General features: G+C 33.9%; 2 protein-coding genes and 2 long non-coding RNA genes across 4 annotated transcripts; 1 reads left to right on the top strand and 3 right to left on the bottom strand.

Moving 5' to 3' along the window:
• Positions 1 to 2184: 2184 nt before the first annotated feature.
• Positions 2185 to 3614, bottom strand: LOC103840970. Its single transcript, XR_627755.2, has 3 exons — positions 3373 to 3614; positions 3025 to 3163; positions 2185 to 2779 (listed from the first exon to the last, which is right to left on the bottom strand). It is a non-coding gene; the product is annotated as an uncharacterized LOC103840970 (long non-coding RNA).
• Positions 3421 to 5200, top strand: LOC117128541. Its single transcript, XR_004451893.1, has 3 exons — positions 3421 to 3638; positions 3751 to 3760; positions 5128 to 5200. It is a non-coding gene; the product is annotated as an uncharacterized LOC117128541 (long non-coding RNA).
• LOC117128526 lies at positions 3762 to 5168 on the bottom strand. The gene is made up of 2 exons (XM_033281165.1): positions 4324 to 5168; positions 3762 to 4071 (listed from the first exon to the last, which is right to left on the bottom strand). The coding sequence occupies exons 1-2, from the start codon at positions 5141 to 5143 to the stop codon at positions 3800 to 3802; spliced, it is 1092 nt and encodes a 363-aa protein (XP_033137056.1). The 5' UTR covers positions 5144 to 5168; the 3' UTR covers positions 3762 to 3799.
• A 9313-nt stretch (positions 5201 to 14513) lies between the features above and the next one.
• On the bottom strand, positions 14514 to 16934 carry LOC117128516. The gene is made up of 4 exons (XM_033281114.1): positions 16208 to 16934; positions 15594 to 16137; positions 15418 to 15517; positions 14514 to 15351 (listed from the first exon to the last, which is right to left on the bottom strand). Exons 1-4 carry the CDS (start codon positions 16683 to 16685, stop codon positions 14671 to 14673), a joined length of 1803 nt encoding a protein of 600 aa, XP_033137005.1. The 5' UTR covers positions 16686 to 16934; the 3' UTR covers positions 14514 to 14670.
• Between the last annotated feature and the right edge of the window lie 4806 nt (positions 16935 to 21740).

Here is a 21740-nt window from a genome sequence, read left to right as displayed (position 1 = left end):
ATACCAACTTAATTCATTAAAGAAATAAAGTTTAATTTTTTTTTAACATAAATAGTCATTTAAAATGAAATACAATAAATAAAAATAAAAAGTTTAAGTCTTTTATAAAATAAAATACAAATATATGAAAATATGACATTTACTAAATATTTTTCAATTGAAAAAAAAAACAAAAATAAATATGCGCTTTGAAAGCGCGGATCAAAATCTAGTAATCTAATTATTAGAGAACCAAAACACAAGCGGCAATCCAAAGATGCATGCATGGATAATATTGGGCTGAAATCTACATTTTTGCTTGTTGCATAAAAATAGATTTTCAACATTTTAAAATTATTTCTCCATTAGTTATAGATAACAACTTGTAAAAAACTTAAAATATTAATTGAAAATATTTAAATTAATCAAGTATTTTTGTTGATAGCTATTGAAAATTATATAGTAAAAAGAAATAATAGATTTAATTACAAATACTTATTATATTTCCAATATGCATGAAAACTGTAGAAAATACATTTTTTTAATAATGGGGGGGGGGATGTTATTTTAGGTCTAGAAATGCTTGGTTCGAACTCATGTGTTACTGTTATCTTACCTTACTTAACAAAATTAAACGTTTTAATGGAAAATTACATACAAGAAGCAAATGGGTGGTTTCGTGTTATCGCAGTAGAAATCAATAAATGGGTGTCTCAAACCCGTCATTTCTGACTGTAACGTCATATGAGGATACAACGGAAGATTATTTTACTGTTGTTTACATGACCATAAAGGTCTCTTAATTGAGATTTAGATGCTATTAATTATTGGCCATTTGGTTTAGTGGACAAAAGGAAGGATCCAATGTTGTTCCTAAGTGCTACTTACGTTGGTGAGAGCAAAAATCAGCGGCGAGGTTTGCTTAATCATGGAATGAATAAACGCATCGGTAATAGTCCAAACTTTAGTTAATCCAACACAGATTATGGGTTTACTTCATCCAAATTAAGACTGGCTAGTAAATTTTCTAATTGATGGACTTATTAGCTTCCAACAATATGAACTAAAGAAAGTGTTATTTTATGGAGACCAACGCCACTCAGTGATGATTATCACGTATGTTGACAACGCTAATATCACATACGATAAAAAAAAATGTTGGTGTAGCATTTCATTGCACTGACAAGTTGGTTTATTTGATGAATCAGATGACTAAGAGTTGTTGTTTGACAACGAGATTTGTTGATGAAAGCCACGTTCCCATCAGTGGCGGAGCCATATGGTGGAGAGGGGGGTCAGTTGACCCACATGACTTCTACAAATAAATGAGTTTAGCTTATGTATAATTGATTTTGGCTGGAACATTTGGTTGAAATCCATTAGTTTGACCCCCATGACACTAGTTCGAACATGTACTTTGACCCATCTTAATTTTTTTTTAGTAGTATTATATAATTATTTTAATAAATGACCCCTACGAGAGATGATGCTGGCTCCGCCACTGGTTCCCATGTAGAGTATGATCCTCCCAAAGCGATTGTTCCTTCCCCGACGATCTTGATACTATGAGTACGTACGGAGTATAGTTGTTGTTTTGAAGGAAGCTTGAGTCATTTGTTGAGACTTGAAAGGCCAAATGAGGAGATACGTAGGTTTGAGATGCTTCATACGACAAGCGGACAAGGCTATCAACAAAATCAGTTAGCCTCGGAACAATTTTCAAAGTTACTTCCAGCTGAGCTAAGCTAATCATATAAACTTTTAATTTCAAGTAATCAATCATCCATTTATCAATCTTGGAAACGGTTTGAATGCATCTTTGAAGCTCAAATAATATAGAGGAAGACACCTTATGAGGCTATGACCATTGGCGGAGCCAGCTCTTTAGGAGGATGGTCATTTAACCCAGTGGATTTTCTTACGAAAAAATTACATGTATTTCTTTAAGAAAAAATAACTGAGAAAATATTACAAAAACTAGTTTATTGTGAAATTTACCCTCCTAGAATATTTGCATGGCATGGCCACTGGCCATGATTGATGATCTGTGTTGGAAACTTCAATCTGACCAATTGATATTCGGTATTGAGATGATAGCAAGAGGTTCTGGAAGATCCATTTATGAAGCCGAGAAGGCCTTGACATGAGAGGAAGACTCAGACTGACACTTTTAATGGATGTAGTTGCGCTCAGTGAGCAGGATAGTAACACTGTGTGAAATATTAAAGAGGGCTGCAAATAGAGCTCCATGTCGTTGTCCATTCTCTCATACTATATGAAAGTAAGAACATAAAATTTAAGGCTTGAAGAGGACAAAGATGAAACATAAACCTGTCATTACTTTCTTGCTTAAAGTTCTCACAAGAGATGTATTTATACTAAAAGGTTAACACCCCTAGTTGAGTGTATAGTTATATCTTCTGGACACATTTCTTCATTGGATCCAAGAAGCTTAAATCGATTTTGGAGTGTTATTGGTTTCTTTGATATTTACATTTCCAATTCTGTTTCATACTCACTTCTTATTTCCAAGACATAAAGATTTGCGTCACTTTTTGTCTATAGAAATTTCTGATAGCCAATCAGAAATCTGATTTTTCCATGCTGAATTCATAACACCAAAGTTCTTTCTTTCACAAATACCACCATCTGGTTTCTTTATCACTCTCCAAGTTTATCTGCTTAGATTTCTTCAAGAGTTTTATGAAAACCATTTTCTTGAGTCGTCGTCCATGTGATCTAAGTTTCCTTACACTTGCGCAACAATTCTATGTATTTCTGCTCCAGCCACTGATGTTATCTGCAGCAAAGTACATCATTTTTTAAGGCTGATCTCAAAGATATAAGTATAGTGTATACCTACCTGAGTTTTGAGCTTCCGATTTCTTTCTAAAATGAGTCATGCAATAGTTTTGAATTTCCTTTATCACTAATTATACTCACACTTTTCATATATGATATTATAATTAAAACTGGAATACATAGTAGAGAGTTTTGTTTTCTAGAGAAAAATATAATTTTCAAAAGCAAACGAGTGTTATTTACCCTGGAATAAAGGAAGATGTTAATTTGCATTTTTTGAGTCGAACTGATCCATCAGCGGGAACCTTTGTAGCTTCAAGGGCTTATCGTAGAGAGGATCCTGAGGTTATCACAGAAAAAATTATAGCAGCAGCAAAAGCTCCTGCCAAAGATATATTTGTATCTGAGGTCAAGAAATCTTAATGAAAAAAATGGTAGTCACAGTTCAAGAAAATGTTAAATCGTTTGCAAAAGATCTACCATACACGTATGGTCCTAATTGTTAAAGTGTTTGGAACTGGCTAATGGGTGGAACGATGTCTAATTCAGTTTGTCTTAACCAATCATAATTTGCAATGTTACTGAGAGTACCTTCACATTTTGGTTGATAATGACCACCTTCGTACCTGACTCCACCTCCTAACTCACCACCACCGCCTTCGTGTCCTCCAAACAGTCTCTGACCGCACATCAAGTAGTACCTTCTTCCTCGGCCACCACCTATTCCTCGTATCTCCCTCCAGATCATGGTTTCTATCATTTCCGCCATAGCCTTTGAAATAGATGGGTGACTGGAGATTTCCAGTAGAAAACTGAGATTTTGCTGTGGATTTCATGGCCATGGATTTTGATTTAGGGTAGTATCAATTATATTAGAGAACCGGTTTAGACTGGTTCGATAAATAAATACAATCTAACATAAATAATGTATCGAACCAGTCTAAACCGGTTCTCTAATATAATTGATAGGTAGATTTATGTTTTTTTTTTTTTTGAACACAAACTTTTTTTCATTAAATCAACTCGAAGAACTACAATAACAAGAGGGAATTAAACATCCTCTTGAAAAATAAACATAAGCTACAACAGCAATTAAGATTAAACATGATAATTCTTCATCAGAAGATGACAGCGAATTCAAGACAAAGCTTGAATGCGTCGAGGAAGCATGTAAGACACGGTCCGACAGCTGAGATTTAGTCACCTTATGTTGTGACGTTGAAAGCCAACCCTCACCAACGAGAGAAACCGAAGTAGTCTCGATTGCACCTTCTGGCCCCGTACAGACCGCTACACAAGGTGGCAAACCGGTGAGTAAGTTGAAGCAAACTCTCGGTATTAAACCCGAGGAATCATCTCCTTTCACAGAAAAGAGGCATGGTAATAAGATTCTCTCCCTTGTAGAAGAGAATGATAGTACCGGTAACAAAGTCAGTGAATCCACCGAACAATTCATCCTATAAGAGTGATATAACAATAAGGACATAATATAGATCCCAAGGAACCCCTCAGAATTCTTTAAACTAGTCAAAATAATCAAACCCGTGGTTAGTTGACTCTCGTATGCAGTGGGTATTGACTGACTAAGCAAAGGGCCGCTTCCTTCTTTAGTGGTACTGGGCCAGGCCCACAAACAATTGAAATTCGGCCCATTAACAACCAGCCTGGCTGGAGAAACCCTAGAACCGGGGTGGGAGGCGGAGCTGGAACGGAGAACATCGGGTCTGAGCTTGTAGACAAGGGTGTGTGTGGCAAAGCTAAGGAGCACTTCGTTGTCGGGATGAAGGACGGTGGCGCAAGATGGAGGAGAGAATGCTATGATATTTGGAATGTTGGGGGTTGAGCAGCCGCCGAGAAGAGAAACGGAACCCCGTTTATAACTCAAAGATGATGCACTGCGGTGGCCTGAAGTGTTCTTTATGGCTGAGTTTTGATCTTTATCCGAGCGTAGCTCAGATCCGGAACATCCCACGGAGGGCCTCTCAGATCTGAAGCACATGTGAAGGGCGAACTCAGAGTAGGGAAGGAGGTGAAAGGTGGACCTTGTACAGCTTTTTCGGGAGACCCCGGTGAAGGATGCAGTTCCGGTGGTCTTGAAAACCTGAGCAGAGACCACGAAGGTTTGCTCCAGTTTCGACGGCCCCAGATCTAGAGAAACTGATTGAGTAAGTGCGAAGCAAGAAACAAGACGAGAGCTTTGACTTGGAGCGAGAGAAACCATGAGGAAGATGTAGCAGATTTCCCGACGCCGGCGGCCTCTAGCCTTGCCGGCGTCAAGAAGCAGCGGTAGCGGCGTTGTCTCGATTCTTGAACCAGAGAGAAAACTAGAGAAACAACGGTAGGTAGATTTATGTTTAGACATAGAGTTTATACAGGAGAAGTATCAAGGAGAGGTGAAACAAAACATCTTTAAGATGAGGAAAAAATCTGGCATTGAAGAAGATGAAGTGGAAGAGTCTCGAGAGAAAGACTCTTGATGCTTGAAGATAAAACAGGTTTGTCCGTGTCCAGGGTGGACCGAATGGAAATTTTATGAAATACAGAAGCCCAATCTAACCCACCAACAGTGAAGTAGCGATTTTAAGCTTTTTGATTGTCCAAAAGTCTAAAATGGCTCTGTTAATCCTTTTTATATATTGAGATAATGTTTGTTAGGTCCGGGTATTTGATCCGGACCCAAAACCCAAACCGATTCAAAAACTGGTCAGATCGGGTAATGCTATTTTGCCCCATTGAATCTTGTTGTAAATGACTCGCGGTTCTTAGACACGACCGACCCAAATCTGAGACCTGATGGAATACTCCAAATACCCAAAATTTAATCTGATTATGCGTTATTATTTGTATTAATAACCTATTTATAACCCATTTCAACTGGTTTTAAGCCCGAAAAATGATGGGCCTTGGCTATATTACAACCCGTTTAAGTGCTGATTCAAGATAGTAGCATGACTTGTTTATACTAGCTGTTTCTATTGATTAGGCCTGGGTATTCGGGGTCCCAATCGGGTTTCGGTTTTATCCAATCGGGTTTCGGTTTTTCGGGTTCATCAAAATCAGCCCCATTCGGATTATATGAAAGTTCGGTTCGGGACCGGTTCGGGTTCTATCGGGTTCGGGTCGGGGTTAGTGAATCTTCAAAGAACCGGTACAACCCAATATACTTTCGGGTTCGGGTCCCAATCGGTTTTTCGGTTTAAAAGTACCTGATTTTTACCTATTTTATACCTATTTTACCAAAACATGAGTAAAATCGGTTCTTCAGTTTTAAAATACCTGATTTGTATCTATTTTGTAACCAAAACTTAAGTAAAATCGATTCAAAAATAAGGAACATCAACCGTGATCATTCAAAATCAAACGAAAAGTAAACATATTTACTGATAAAAAGAAAACCAAATAAATAAAAGCATAAAACGAAAACCAAATTCTCATGAAATGAGAAATATTGTTTAACGAAAACAAAATTTAAATCTAAATACTTCAAGATTCAACGGCCATCTTTAACCATCAACCTTCATGTAATAGAACCACCAACCTTCATGTAATAGATAAGTATTTTAGATGTTCAATATTTCTTAATGTATTTTGGATACATATTAGGAATTGAGATCATGTTAAGTACAAGATCTTTTCGAGGTTTTGAATGTTTCGGGTTCTATCGGATATCCATTTAGATTCGGGTTCGGTTCGGATAATACCCATAACCCAAAATACCACAAAACAAGATCCATTCGGTATTTACGTCGAGTTCGGATCGGTTCGGATTCATTTTTATCGGATCGGATTCGGTTTGGATTTTCGGGTTCGGTTTATTTGCCCAGCCCTACTATTGATCATGTGAGATGTTTGGACTTAGTAATTCATTAAAAAAATATCAACTAAAACTACAATTGAAGTCCGACTCCTATTGAAATACCACATGATCACATTAAAGTTTTGATAACTATCTCACAAAATAACTAATCCCTTATATATTAATTGAGAAACATTACAACATTATTTTGTAGTCACGTGTCGCCACGATGATGAAATTCAGAATTATTAGAAAAATAGGTTAGTCCATCTTAATTTATATTATATTTTTTATTAAACTAACTATTAAATTGACAAATAGTGTACAAAAGATTATTTTTACACTTTTCTTAAATAAAAGCTACGGAATTGTCTAATATGATTAACGTATATATGGCAATTAATGATTATGAATAATAAATATTTGATAACAATTTTTGTGTCTTACCTCATTTTTTTAATTTTATATTATTAAAAGATATTAAACAACCAAATTAACCATATAATAATAAAAAAAATTTTGTATATTACATTTTTAAATCTTTAAAATGACTATAAATTGCTAAAATCGTTAAATGTTTCACACTAAAATTTTGTGATCAATGGTTTAACTTTTTTGGTAATAACAAGATACAAACGATCATAAATCGTATGAATATGAGATTTCATTTACTAGACATTCATATTATATATTAATATATTTTAAAATTAAACTATATAGCATAAAAAAATACTTAAATATGATAATTTATAAATTTGTATTGAAAAAGTATTGAAACCATAATATTTTAATTTTCAAATTTGCATTCAAAAAATCGCACATTAGAAATTTTGTCCATGTCATTGAAATTTAGTTATATACCATATAAAATTAATAAAACAACTGTTTTGATTTATTTAAAAAAAATATTGTAAACAAAAAAAATGTGTTGTTTTGATTTATGTGCTTAATCTAATTTAATTCTATACATAATACGTAAATGAATACAAATAAATAGTACTATATAACAATTATTTATATATATAACATTTATCCCGCGTAATTGCGCGGGTCTTAAGCTAGTATAAGGATATTTGTATAAAAATTCTAAAAAAATGTTCAAAATTAAATTCTCATTTAGTCTCCGATTCGATATGGACCCGACGGGACCTGAACCGATAAATTCTAATTACTTTATTGGTCCAAATATCTAAGAACCGAACCGACATAGACCCGGCATGATCCGAACCGACAAATTCTAATTACTCTATTAGATCTAAATATCTAGGATTTGAAGGACTCGGATCCGATAAGACCCGAACTGAACGCCCATGCCTAATGTTGATCGTTGTAATGTCTTTTTTTCTTTACTACAGTCAAATACAGAGCGTGGTTATATGTGATTTCTTTTCATAAACAATCTAGAATTTGTCTTACTAATGTTTGCCATTAACCATAGATACACTTAGGTTTTGTTTTCTTTTACTTAAACATCATCTAGTTTATGGACTTCTATCTTAAGTTTAGCCTCTTCCCTCCTGTTCCTTTAGTTTTTTTTTTTCTCCGCATGATTATTTTTTGTTTATGCACTTATAAACAAAGTCAATGATTAGGTTGGGAAAAGTCAGAAGAAAATATACAATTATAAACAAGTCTATGCAAAGTTCTTTGTATTTGATGTGAATCCGTGAAGACAAAACTCACTCAATAGTACTTCTCTGGAATATTTTAACAGAGATTATACAATTGGTCCCTTATAAAAACCACCTATACGCAAAAGAGAAAGAGAAAGAAGAGAAAGAAAAGAAATCAAAGTAATAAAAGAGGAGACTTATCATTATTAATTAATTGTATTCGTTATAATCATTCTAGCAAAGTCTTTCTGAAAAAAAGGTAAAGGAAAAAAAGAACATAGAAGGGAAAGAGTCAAACATTGTGAGCAACTAGTTTCAAAAGTAGTGGGCTTATATTATTTGATGTGTGAATACATAAACATATACCGAGTAAATTTGGAATGACAGAGATAAAGAAATGAATCAAAGAGCGGGAGACCGGTTGTTGCGCTCGTGAGCAATGATTGAATTTCAATCATAACTTTGTAGGTCGATGTGGGGGAACCTCCATGCACCCCTTCTTCACATCTTAACCTTAAATTTTAATTTTTTCTAATTTGATTTAGACGGTACATGATCGTATGTGTATGTAATCATGAAGTAGAACAATGCATGAGGTAGAATTAGCATCCATCAAACGATAGAATTGCTGAACAATTTTGTATGTCACAGTCTTGACTCACTTTACTAATTTACATAATTCCAAATTATGTTTGAGTATTCTACAATTCACACACAGGTACATATATTTCTGTGTCAATTTAAATTATATCACATCTACAACATCAATACAAACAACTAAATTACGAGCTTTTGTTATTTTGAGGATACCATATTATACCGGGGTTTTTTGGTGCTAAGAGTATACCATTACACCGTACACATAAAAAAACAAAACGTAAAACCTTTTTCAAAAAAAAAAAACAAAAAACAAAACGTTTTCTAACCCGATACTTTGAATCGAAATGTAAAGTATTAAAAATATTTGACACACTTTAACAAAAAAAAAAGCTTTCTTGTACACTTGTTTCTATTGCTGTATTGCAATGAAATACATAATTTAAATGGACGAATAATACATATGCTACGAACCTTTCTCTCTTTTTGTCTTGCAAGAAAAAATATGATTTTAAACATACGTGATGCGTGCATGTACTTGTATACTGTTGTTTGGATCTCTAGGGCCGTTCCTCGTCACAGCTTTTATACTTGGTTAGTGATCCAGAACAGGAACCCGACACGGGACATGCTCTTACAGTGGGGGATTCAAGTGGATGATTGTTGCTTGCTCTGCAATTCGCATCAGGAATCACGAGATTACCTTTACTTCTCATGTAACTTTAGCTTCGACTTATGGGGAAAGGTAGCAAGAACACTACAACTCACACCTCATCGAAGTTGGCAGGCCAAATGACTACTCTCCTTTCACCACTACCGCAAAGGCTTCTCTCCCTTCTTGCATGGCAATCAACCTTGTTCTGGATTTGGGGAGAAATAAATGTGCACCTTTACTCTCATATTTTCTGATCGACTGATCAAGTCTTCAAACTTCTGGATAGATAACTAAGGAACAAGCTCCAATCGTTTCGTAATTCCAACCCCACAAGATCTTCGACCATGTTGCAAAGTTGGTTTCGGAATGGCTGATTCTCTTTGAAATCTCCAATGCTGGAAATTAAGGCGCTTCCTCTTCTATCACTCTTGGGCTTCCTATTTGGGCTTTAAACAAGGTTGTTGGGTTTTACTTCTTTGATATATTTTTCGGACAAAAATATATCAGTCTATGACTTTTGTAAAAAATTTGATCTTTTATTTAAATTAAAAAAAATGTTTACAAAAAAATAAAATAATAATCATATATTTCGTTTATGATAATGCCATAAACAAAAAGGAAAAAAAATTTGCTTTTTCATGAAAGAAAAAAGTGGTGGTGGTTTTAAGAAGAGAACTAAGATTATTTCTAACCCCACTGCAAAATTTACTACATAATCCACTTCATTTATGCTCTAAATGTTTGGTAAGAGCATTTATATCGCAGCTCACTCTCGTCTCGTCATATCACTTTCACCTCCCACACGTGTACATGCCACGTGGCGCCCTCCCACGTTCTGCTTGCCTCATGTCGACAATCATTGGGACGCCGTTACGTCCTCCCGCACCCGCACGAGTGCTTCCTTCCCCCACCCTCTTCTTTTATTCTTCATTTTTCTATTTTTGTATTTTTAATTGTTTTACAAGGTTTTATCCAATTTTTCTATTTATACACTAATAAAGCATATCAGTATAAATTTTGATATTTTTAATTTCTTCATTTCAAATTAATATTCATTTTAAATAAAAATATTACAAAATAAGTATTGTTCAAAAAACAAAAAAAAATCTACTAACTGACTTTGTACCCATTGCTAATTTAATAAACAGTAAATATTGACGAATTATAATAATTAAATAATAATGTAATCTGAAGTGAAGGGCATATCAAATCTAAGAAATGCAATATTTAATTGTTAATCCTTATGTTTTGGTACAAAGCAAAAAATTAAAATTTCTTCTTTTTGTTAGTACTTCGATGCTTCATGATCATGATACAAATTAGTTTTATTTAATAAAAACGAATATTGAATGCAAAATATTTGTTAGTTTCAAAACAAAACGAATATTGAATAGAAAAATAAGTTGTTGACAAAAAAAAAGAATAGAAAAATAAGTATTCCTGACACAAAAGATGACTAAACGAATATTGAATATTATGTTAAGTGGTTCTCTATTCACCCAAACTCAACTATAAAATTTCATCAAAATTGAAAAACGAATGATCGTGGGCATCTTGCACCCCAAAACAAAATGAAACTACAACATGTAAACCTTTCAAAGGTATATATTTATAGTATATAAAGAATGTTATACTCACAAAACTTAAGTTCTAACTTTGTTGTAAGAAGCCCTTTCTCGAAAGAAAAAAAAAGCTTTGTTGTAAGAATATTAAAAGAACCCTTTGGTAAAAACAACTACCATCGAATAGCCGAATAGGAAGAGTTTGACCTACTGGCTTTTGATAACTAACACATGTTATTGATATGACAAGGAAAAACTCATAAAACTAATTATATAGTTAGTTGTATATGAACTAGTTAACTTAATAGATTAACAGCAAGGGAATGAAAAAAATAACTAAAGTAAAAAAGATTATTTTCAATTATAAGGAAGTAAATGTTTAATTTTATTTTCCCACATTTTTTTTTCTTTTAACTTTCAACTAAAGAATGCTTTACTAATTTTCAGCTACTTGGATAAATAACAGCTGAACTAGAGTAAACCAATATTTACTATACTCGAAGAATTTTTGTTCTTCAGTCACTGTTTTAATATAGCTGGGCTGTATATAAGTCATTAACAATAGATAATTTAAAAATAAAATAATTTTAGTATTTGCAGAGAAATAAAAATTAGGAGAAAAAGTCTTTCGAATTTGGGAGAAAGCTGGTGGTAGTGGACAAGCAAATGCACGTGAACTGCAATAATGTGAACACATGGACGTCCCCAGAGTAACCCCCATTATCATTCTCTTATATATTTCCAAATAATTTTAATTATATATTCAAGATATTGACAAAACAATATGATTTCACTACAAGAAAACATATTTTTTACGAGGGCAATATACGTTGTAACTTCGTCGTAAACGGAGTGTTACGACGAATGAACTTCGAAACACGTTTCGTCGTAAAACGCCCGTCGTAACCGACGATTCGTCGTAAATGACTTGTTACGTTTACGACAAAATATATTCCTCGTAAAGCGCAGGACAGATATTCGTCGTAAATGACACGTAAAATTTCGTGGTAAACTCCACGTAATGGATTCGATGTAAAGCACACGTAAATTGTTTCGTTGTAACACCCTCGTAAATGTTTCGATGTAAACTCCACGTAAAATTTCGATGTAAAGACCACGTAAAATCTTCGATGTAAAAGACTCGTAAATCATTTCGACGGTAATTAGTTGTAAATGTTTACGTCGAGCCTACATCGACGTTTCGTTTTATAATATATTTTGAATATTGTTTTTAACCTCAAATATATTATAATTTGAATTTATTTAAAATTCAGAATTTTAAATAATTTTAATTTTAAATAAATTAAATTTTAAAACGAAATATGAAAATAAAAAACATATATAAAAAAGCATTTAAAAGTCATAATATTTAAATTCATAATACAAACCGAAAATATTAAAAAAACTACATATCATCGAAGTAGTCGGTGGGGTTGCTCGGCTGTTGACGGGTTGGATCGGACTCTTGGGGATCTCGTACTGGCAACCCAAGAGCGGCTCGTCTCTGACTCAACATTCTCTGCATAACCGGGTTTCCCACGGCCATCACGTCTAGCAAATCCTCAAGAGAGTCTAAACGAACCTGCTGGCTATCCATTCGAGCTTTCATCTGAGAAGTCTCTTCATCCCGTCTCGAAGTGTATGACGAAGTTGCCCTTGCAACTTGGTTAACGGAGCCTATACCGACTATTCGGCCCTTCTTTCTAGGAGCCAGCTATAAAATTAAAACATATATTAATATAGTTATTAAAAATAATGAAAAAAAAAATTTTAGTTGTACTACCTCTTCGAAGATTCGGTCGGCTTCTTCGGTGGACAATGTGACGGGTAATCCATCGGGAGACTCCTGAGTTAGTTGCGTCTCCCGTTCTTCAATCCGAGTAGCCACTGCTTGAGCGAGTTTCTCAGATGCAGGATCCACAAAAACTCCGTCGGATGTGGCGTGAGTCATCTTGAATAGGTCAGACAGAGATGGTAAGACTCCCGTCTTCTCCAACTACAAAAAAAAAAAATATTAAAAGTTATATTAATTGAATATTTTAAAATAAATATTTAAAAACAAAACTTACAACGTCTAGACGGATGCCTGCATGTGGTTTTTGGCCGGTTCTGTGAAGCATGGGCAAATTACCATCTTTATCCTTCGTTCTTCGAGAAGCCGAGCACGAATTGGCCTTTTTGATCGAAGACGGGTGCTTCCAATAGGCGATGAGGCCATCCCACACATCCTTCGTGAGCTCAGTGGGCTTTCCCTCATACCCGTCGAGCTCCCACTTGTCCTTCCAATCGGAGACTGTGTTGCAGAGGCGGATCTTTGCTTTTGCAACGAATTCCGCCTTCACCATCTCGGTGATTCCCAAAGACCAATGCCACTTTTGCTGAAACACAAAAAATTTGAAAAAATTACAATTAATAATAATATTTAAAAAATATATACATATTTAAAAGTTAAAATTTAATTAAATTTAAAAATCTTACCGCAAACATTTTAAACCACGTGATCTTAACGTGATTTGGAGTCTTGCTCCAGTTCGGATATGCCCCGTCGTAGTAACCCTTAATCGTTTTCGAAACGCTCCGGCCAACACGGTTATTAGCCCCAAACCTGAAAGGAAAACAATTTAACCGTTAGAAAATAAAAATATTTTAAATTTTTATGTAATAAAAATCAATAACTTACCAATAAGTTCCTCGGGGTCTATCGGGGTCTAGAACATCCAAACCCTCTCGTCCGGGCTGGGCAAGCAAATCCTCTACCGTATATCTCGCGAATGGGGCATATGAAGGCACACGCAAATCCGGATGAACTGCACCTTCTGGGACAGGCTCAGGTGCAGCCGCTGGAGGAGGAGGTGGAGGCATATGCGGTGGAGGCATTTGCGGTGGAGGCATCTGCGGTGGAGGAGGACTCCAAGCAACTCTCTGAGAAGGCTGAGAGTCTGGAACTGCGGTGGAGGATGATGGACCAGAAGACGATGGACCGGAAGAAGATGTACCGGAACCATCGTCGCCAAACAAATCTCTATAACTAGGTGCTCTGGATTTTCTTCTAGGAGCCATCTAAAAAAAATTAAAATAAATTTTATCAGTTACAACATAATAAAAATATTATTCCGTTACCTAACTAATCACCTAAACTAATTACCTAACTAATCACCTAAACTAATTCCGTTACCTAACTAATCACCTAAACTAATTTAAAAAAAAAAAAAAGAGAGAGAAGAGAGAGTTTACCTTAGAGAGAGCAAAGGAGTTTGGGAGGAATGAGCGAGGCAGCCTCGCTCTCGGCGTCCCCTTATATAGATTAGGATTCGTCGTAAAATCGACGTAAATTTACGACGAATTTACCAGGCCCGCGTTTTTCCATTTACGACGAATTTACCAGGCCCGCGTTTTTCCATTTACGACGAATTTACCAGGCCCGCGTTTTTCCGTTTACGACGAATTTACCAGGCCCGTGTTTTTCGTGTTACGACGAAATTACCAGGCCCGCGTTTTTCCATTTACGACGAAATTACGACGCTTAACCCTAAACACCGAGAATGAAATCCCTAAACCCCAAAGTGACATATCATCTAACATCATATCTTATATCATACTACTTCTTACTCTTTCTTTTAGAAAATGTTACAATAGAGAAATCCAACATTTGATACATATATTACATCACTCTAAATCGTTTTCGTTCTCATCACTATCATTACAATCATCATCGTCGCTTCTCTCGAACTCGTCTTCACGTGCTTCATCTGTCGCATCTTCGGGAATATCTTCATATTGAAAGTTTTGCGGGTCGATCAAAAGGATTTCATCAGTTGGTTGTTCTGGTACCTCAACTTCAGTGATAGCGTCTTCTTCTTGCAAGGGCGGTTCTTCTCCAACGACAATGCGTCCACGAGGTGTAACTTTGATAGCAGTTACCCAGTTTATCCCGGAAGTTCGAAGCCGAGGATAAGGAAGGAAGCTAACTTGCTCGGCTTGTGAAGCTAAAATGAAAGGCTCAAATTTGTTGTATCTTCTCCCAAAATTGACATCCACAACACCAAATTTGTTATACCGAATCCCGCGGTTCACAACAGGATCGAACCATTCACATTTGAAGAGCACGCATTTTAGCTTCAATAACCCCGGAAATTCCACTTCAATAATCTCCTGCAATATCCCGTAAAAGTCTGTTTCACCTTTCACACATATTCCGTAGTTACTCGTTGCCCGATGTCTCCCATACTCGTATGTGTGAAAGGTAAATCCTCGTGTGAAATACATAGGTGATGTGGTGACCTTTGCAACTGGACCTTGAACCAATTCATGAAACCATACGGGATAATAAGGATCGTCATAATCAACCTGCAAAAAACATATATATATTCTTAAACACTTACTTAATTAATATAATAGTATGAGATATATTACCTGTGATTTTAACCACTTGACAAAGTGTTTATCTTTACGTGTATCCACATCAGTTGCAGATATTCCTGGTATTGCTTCTTCAACTTGAGATACAAACATCCTGCAAATTGAACAAATAATCAAATCATACATAATTAACTTCAATTCATATAATTAACATTCACAAAATAATTTACCTTTCAAAGTAACGGGTCATTGCATCCTCGCAGTTGAGCAGAATATAAGTGTGGGCACTATGTTTATCTTCTTCACATGACCACCATACTTCTTTCGTTTTACCACCAAACCGTCCAATTTCGCAGAAAATGTCAGGAACACCATCAATTGGATATGATGTCGGTACTCCACCATCATCATATCTTCTAGGAACTCTTTTTCTCGTACGAACAGTTGGAGCAAAGTAGTATGATGTGAAGTTAGATGTTTCGGCTGTCAAACTCCCTGCAACTATTGAACCTTCTACCTTTGCAAGATTTCTTGCTTTCCCCTTCAAATGTTTCATCTGTCGCTCATATGGATACATCCATCCGTTGTGAACAGGTCCACGAAGCAATGCTTCATACGGTAGGTGGACAACTAGATGCTCCATGACGTCAAAAAATGAAGGAGGAAATATCTTCTCCAGGTTGCACAATATGATCGGAATGTTCTGATGAAGTTGTTCGATGACTTCTTCTTTGAACGTACGTGTGCTAAGATCTCTGAAAAATGCTCCGATGGCTGTATATTTTAAAAGGAATCAAATTAATAACATTTCGTAACATAGGTATATATATAAATTTATAATTACCTGCAAGTGCTTCGTGGACATTTGCTGGAAGGAGCTCGGCAAAAGCAAATGGAAGCAGTCGTTGCATAAACACATGACAATCATGACTTTTCATTCCGGAGAACTTTTGACCTCGTTCAATACATCTTGACATATTTGAAACATAACCATCAGGAAACTTAACTTCCGATGCAACCCAGTCAAACAAGGTTGTTTTCGCTGTTGATGACAACCGGAAGATGGGAACAGGAACGTTTCCATTGCTCTTGATATGTAACTCACTTCTTGAGCAAATATCAGGTAAGTCCATCCTTGACTTTTTGTTATCTTTTGTCTTCCCAGGGACGTTAAGTAATGTATTCATGATGTTCTCAAAAAAGTTCTTCTCGATATGCATGACATCCAGATTGTGGCGTAAGAGAAGATCCTTCCAATACGGTAACTCCCAAAATATACTCTTCTTATGCCAATTGTGAGATACACCATACCCATCAGGCATATTTCCAGGAACATGCCAATTTCCTCCAACCTTAACTGTTTCCTGAGCTCCGTAATAATCAATGTCCGCTTCGATCTGCTGGCCGGTGAGATATGGAGGAGGACTGTCTCTGACAATTTTTTTGTGTCGAAACAATGTCTTGTTTCTTCTGTACGGATGGGCAAGTGGAAGAAACCGACGATGACAATCAAACCAACAACTCTTCCTACCATTCTTCAGTTGAAAAGCATCCGTGGATCCAAGACAATACGAAACTCGATAAGTTTTTCACCTAAATATAACGGTAACATGATTCGTTGTAATAACGATGTAAAATTTCAATTTCGACGTACTTACGTCGTAATATTACATGGCGTTTACGACGAAATTTGGTTTCGTTGGTTTCGTCGTAATTGCGTTGTTACCCCACCAATTACTATTTCTAAAACAACGATAAGGAACCTGTGTCGTTCGTCTGTCTGCCAATTCAGTGGAACGACAAGGAGAAAGTGGACGGAAGTGCAGCTGGTTTGTACTTGAGAGGAACTTTTGACGATGGTCGGAGGTTTCACTCAAGTATAAACCAACTTCACTTCCCTCCATTTTCTCCTTATCGCTCTACTGAATTGGCAGACAGACGAATGACTCATGTTCGTTATCGTTATCTTCGAAATAGTAATTGGTGGTTCGAGAAGAAGAGAGTTGTGTGTTGTGAGGAAGAGAGTTGTGTGTTGTGAGGAAGAGAGTTGTGGGAAATGACATATATATAGAGAAATATGGTAAGTTTTACATGGATTTTACATGGAAAATTTACAACGCGTTTACAACGAACTTAGGTAAGTTAAAGCACTTTCAATACACGTTTTCACCTTTATGTAACGGTAACATGATTCGTTGTAATGTCGATGTAACGTTTACAACTATTTTGCATTCCACGTACTTTCGTCGTAAACTTACATTAACTTTACGACGAATACATTTCGTCGTAAATTACCATCGAGTTTACGACGAAGTCATGTCGCGTCGTAATTGCGTTGTAAAGCTCATGTAAATTTACGAGGAAATTATTTCCTCGTAAAATGCCGTTGTTACTGCTACGTTTTCTTGTAGTGTTTCCAGTATTTGGAAATATTCGAATTCATTGTCTTATGATAAAGATTCATTTTCGACCAAAAAAATGATAAAGATTAATTTTTATTTTCTCAGACTTATAAGGATTCAGATTCATCCACAAAAAAAAATTCACAGGTATAAACATATATATAGTTTTATGATAAATTAATGTATATAATAGCCACTTCTCGGTTCACGTAGGTGATAAATATTTTGGTTGTGTCTTTTTCTGTAATAAAAATATCTAAAATAGAGATGGATTAGAAATTATTTTATATCCAGCATAACTAACATGTACACGTAACAAATATGAGAAACTTCAAATTGTAGCTGTCTGATTATGTCATGTTGGTTGAGGTTGTTGGATATTGGTTCAGGATGGATGTAGAGGTGGACTGGACATAATTCTTTGGGGTCCAGTTTGATCAGCTACTAGGCTAATTGGTTCCTTTTTTCTCTTTAGTTCGGTTTTGGATTATTAAAAATAACTTAAACATTAGGAAATTATCCTAAATTAACAACTACCATTCATATAATCAAAATCCATTCAGTTATTTAAATTGTAATCAATACTAGTATGGTTTAGTTTGTTTCACTGCATTAAGTTTGGTCCAGTTCAGTTTTGCTTTAAAATATATTTAAAGGATTTAGTAAACAATCAAAGTGTACATCAAATTCGATTTAGCTTTGTCTAGGGAGTATCGTTTACAAATGCACAATTTCTTTCGTATTACATTTATCTTAAGTTTGATTTCAAATCTCTTGATTATAAGATAAAGATGTAGTGTGAATATCCATTATTCGCTATCATGATTATGATTCTTGTGCTAGTTCAGCAAAATTGAAAAGAATGAAAGCGTATATATTATTAACAAGAGTATTGAAAAAACGAAAATAAGAAAAGAGAAGGAGTAGTGACCCATGGAGTATGTGAATAATTATCGACGAGATTAAGGGTGACAACCAACAGGTTGTGGAATAATGGTCCCTGCCAGCTTTCTCTCACAATCACTATCGACCCTATTTGGATTTTCTAAATATTCGTTTAAATTTTGGGGTAGCGATCTTGATAATATTTTCAATAAAAGATTTGTTTCTCTTCGTTTTATATTAATTATTGTTGTAATAAAAACTTTGTTATTAAATAAGTATTTTTTAATTTTAATATAAAATTAACATATTTCATATCATCTAGTTTATTTTTTATTGATTGTAATATAGTTAAATGTATATGTACTGATATTTTTATTTTTAAAATATATAAAAATTAACTTTTTAATATGTGTACATAGATTTAAATCAAAATTTAAAATAAAACGAAAGGACTACATTTTTTAACACTAAAATTTATTTATTTGAATATTTGTTAGTTATGTTGATATATATGTACGAGTTCTGGACTTCTAGTTATTTCAATTACTTTAAAATATAGTTCATTTTTTATGTTGTGTTCTGCTTAAGTGATTTCAATTTCAAAATATTTTAATATTTATATGAATTCCCAGAAATCTTCAAGACAATATTAAAATTATTTTAGCACCTTGATATAAATATATATTAGGTGATTGTCCGCGATTTCGCGGGTATAAATATTTTATGAAAATTATATATTATATTTATAATTTTATAATTTTTAATAATCATAACTATTAAAGATAATATTTTTAGTTTAAATAGATTGAAAATTAAAAGTTTTGGTATTGTATAATCTTAGAAGATTATTGACATATATTGTTAATTATATGAATTTTATTATAAGATTCTAAAAAGTCTTTTATGACATAATTTTTTTATTAATAAAAAAATCAAAGATTAATGAACAAAAAAAATATTTTATAACACATTTTATTTTTGCATTATTTTTTACCACTTTATTTTATTTAGAAGTAAAATAGTTACAAATAATTAATTAACAATTATAGTAATATGTAAACAACATGTATTTCAGAAAACATATAAAAAAATTAAGTACATAAAAGTATAAAATAACAAATAATACAACCAGGAATAAAACAAACAAGTTTTAATATTCTTCACTGATGTTTTGTATATGCATTCTCTCTTTTCCTATTACAAAATAAGCATGTCAATTTTATTATAATAAAAACTATATCAAAAGAGTCTTAACTCTAGTTTTGTATTAATATATTGTTCTCGTTTTTTTAATTTATATTATAATAAACTTTTTCATTGATTAATATTGTTTTAAAAATTTACCATATAATTTTATTATAATCAAGGCTATAAGAATTATATTAGTAGAGTATATTAACTTTAGTCTTGTATTAGTATAATGTTCCAATTTTTCAATTTTATATTCTAATAAATATTTTTATTTATTAATATTATTTTAAAAGACTTACTATATATTTTCCTGTTTTTAAATATACAATTACTTTAATCATTTTTTAAAGTAATAATTCAACTATATAATCAACATTTGTCACTGAAAAATGAATGAATATTTTTTAAATTGTATATTTGACTTTTTTCCATTCATTGGACACATTATTGAAAAACAAAAAATATATAGTGAATATAACAAAATATTATTAGGTTTAGGTTAATTAGTTTTATGTAATCTATAATTATTTGTATCTACTATTAACATAAATATGTTAAAATCGTTTATATAATTATTTCTATCATTCCATATTATTAAAATGTATATTTTAAATTTACATAATGTAATCTACATATTTAATTGTTTCTATAAACAAATTATGTTAATTCTTCTATCTTTAAAATGTTTAATTGTTTGTATGGTAATATAGATTAGATTAGGTAGTTCTAGGATTAGTTTTCTTTTAAAAACTTTAATTAAATAAATAAAAATTCAAATACCAACAACTAATTAAATTAAGAGAATTAATTCTAAACTGCACCTATGAATGACAACCTAAATAAGTCACTTAAGTGACTTCTCAATTAATTTAAAATAGGATATATATATATATATATCAAATGATATTGATTGATCAAATACATCAATGTGAAGATTTCTATCAATCAGTGTATATATTGACTGATCAAATACGTCATTTATTTTAAATTTAGAATAATTTATATCAGCTATACTCTTATTTCTCTGTAGTATATTACGGGATCACAATCTTTTCATTTTAAGAAACTACCTCTTGTATATAACAACTTTCTATTGTAAAGAATAATACAACACATTTCTTACATGATAATCAGAGCCTTATGATTACCCGAATTTTTCTTTTGGCTGCCACCTTGTTCTCTTTCAAACTTTCACAACCTCTTCCATAGCCGCAAACGCTGAAACCATCGACTCAACTCAGAGTCTCCTCAATGTCAACATGGTCAATATCACAAAATTCAATTCTACTAAGTTCATGACATGGAATGTACAAGTCAATAATCTTCTTGACGGCTATGATCTCGCTGGATACCTTGTTGGGTTGATCCAAGCGCATGCTCAAAAGATTCACGCTGATAGCAAGGCCACAGTCAACCCAGCCAACACCAGATGGCTGGCGAATGCAAGATCGCGTCATTTATAGTGGCCTCACCATCACACTCTCCCCCTACATCCAAGCGCTTGTTACCAACATCAAATCCTCACATGAGTGTGGAAGTCTCTCAGCGCCACCTACGCTACTCCCAGCCATGGCCACATTCAACAGTTACATCTTCATCTTAACCAGCACACCGAAGGTGACAAAGAGCATTGATGATTACATATGCAGGGTTTAACCTCTTGCTTTGATCAACTTGCTCTTCTAGGCAAGTCTCTTGATCATGAAGACAAAGTCGAGTACATTATTAATGGCCTTCTCGATGAGTATAAATCAATCGCAGATCAGATGGAAGGAAGAGACACTTCACCTTCAATCATTGAAATCCATTAAAAGTTGATCAATAAGGAGGCCAAACTAATGACTTCTCTCAACGAACACCATAGCTATGATACTTGCAACTGCTCATATGGCGACCTCT

This window comes from Brassica rapa, chromosome A09 (genome assembly GCF_000309985.2).
Source record: "Brassica rapa cultivar Chiifu-401-42 chromosome A09, CAAS_Brap_v3.01, whole genome shotgun sequence".
Taxonomy (NCBI): domain Eukaryota; kingdom Viridiplantae; phylum Streptophyta; class Magnoliopsida; order Brassicales; family Brassicaceae; genus Brassica; species Brassica rapa.
This window is presented reverse-complemented; position numbering and strand designations above follow the sequence as displayed.

What these genes read in the sequence shown, in the direction of transcription:
- LOC117128526 (XM_033281165.1), bottom strand. Translation starts at nt 5,143, where the DNA reads ATGTCTAAACATAAATCTACCTACCGTTGTTTCTCTAGTTTTCTCTCT. An exon ending in CGAGAGTCAACTAACCACGG is followed by an intron (nt 4,072 to 4,323) that starts GTTTGATTATTT and finishes CACCTTGTGTAG; the next exon opens with CGGTCTGTACGGGGCCAGAA.
- LOC117128516 (XM_033281114.1), bottom strand. Translation starts at nt 16,685, where the DNA reads ATGCCTGATGGGTATGGTGTATCTCACAATTGGCATAAGAAGAGTATA. An exon ending in TGTCCACGAAGCACTTGCAG is followed by an intron (nt 16,138 to 16,207) that starts GTAATTATAAAT and finishes TAAAATATACAG; the next exon opens with CCATCGGAGCATTTTTCAGA. An exon ending in ATGACCCGTTACTTTGAAAG is followed by an intron (nt 15,518 to 15,593) that starts GTAAATTATTTT and finishes TTCAATTTGCAG; the next exon opens with GATGTTTGTATCTCAAGTTG.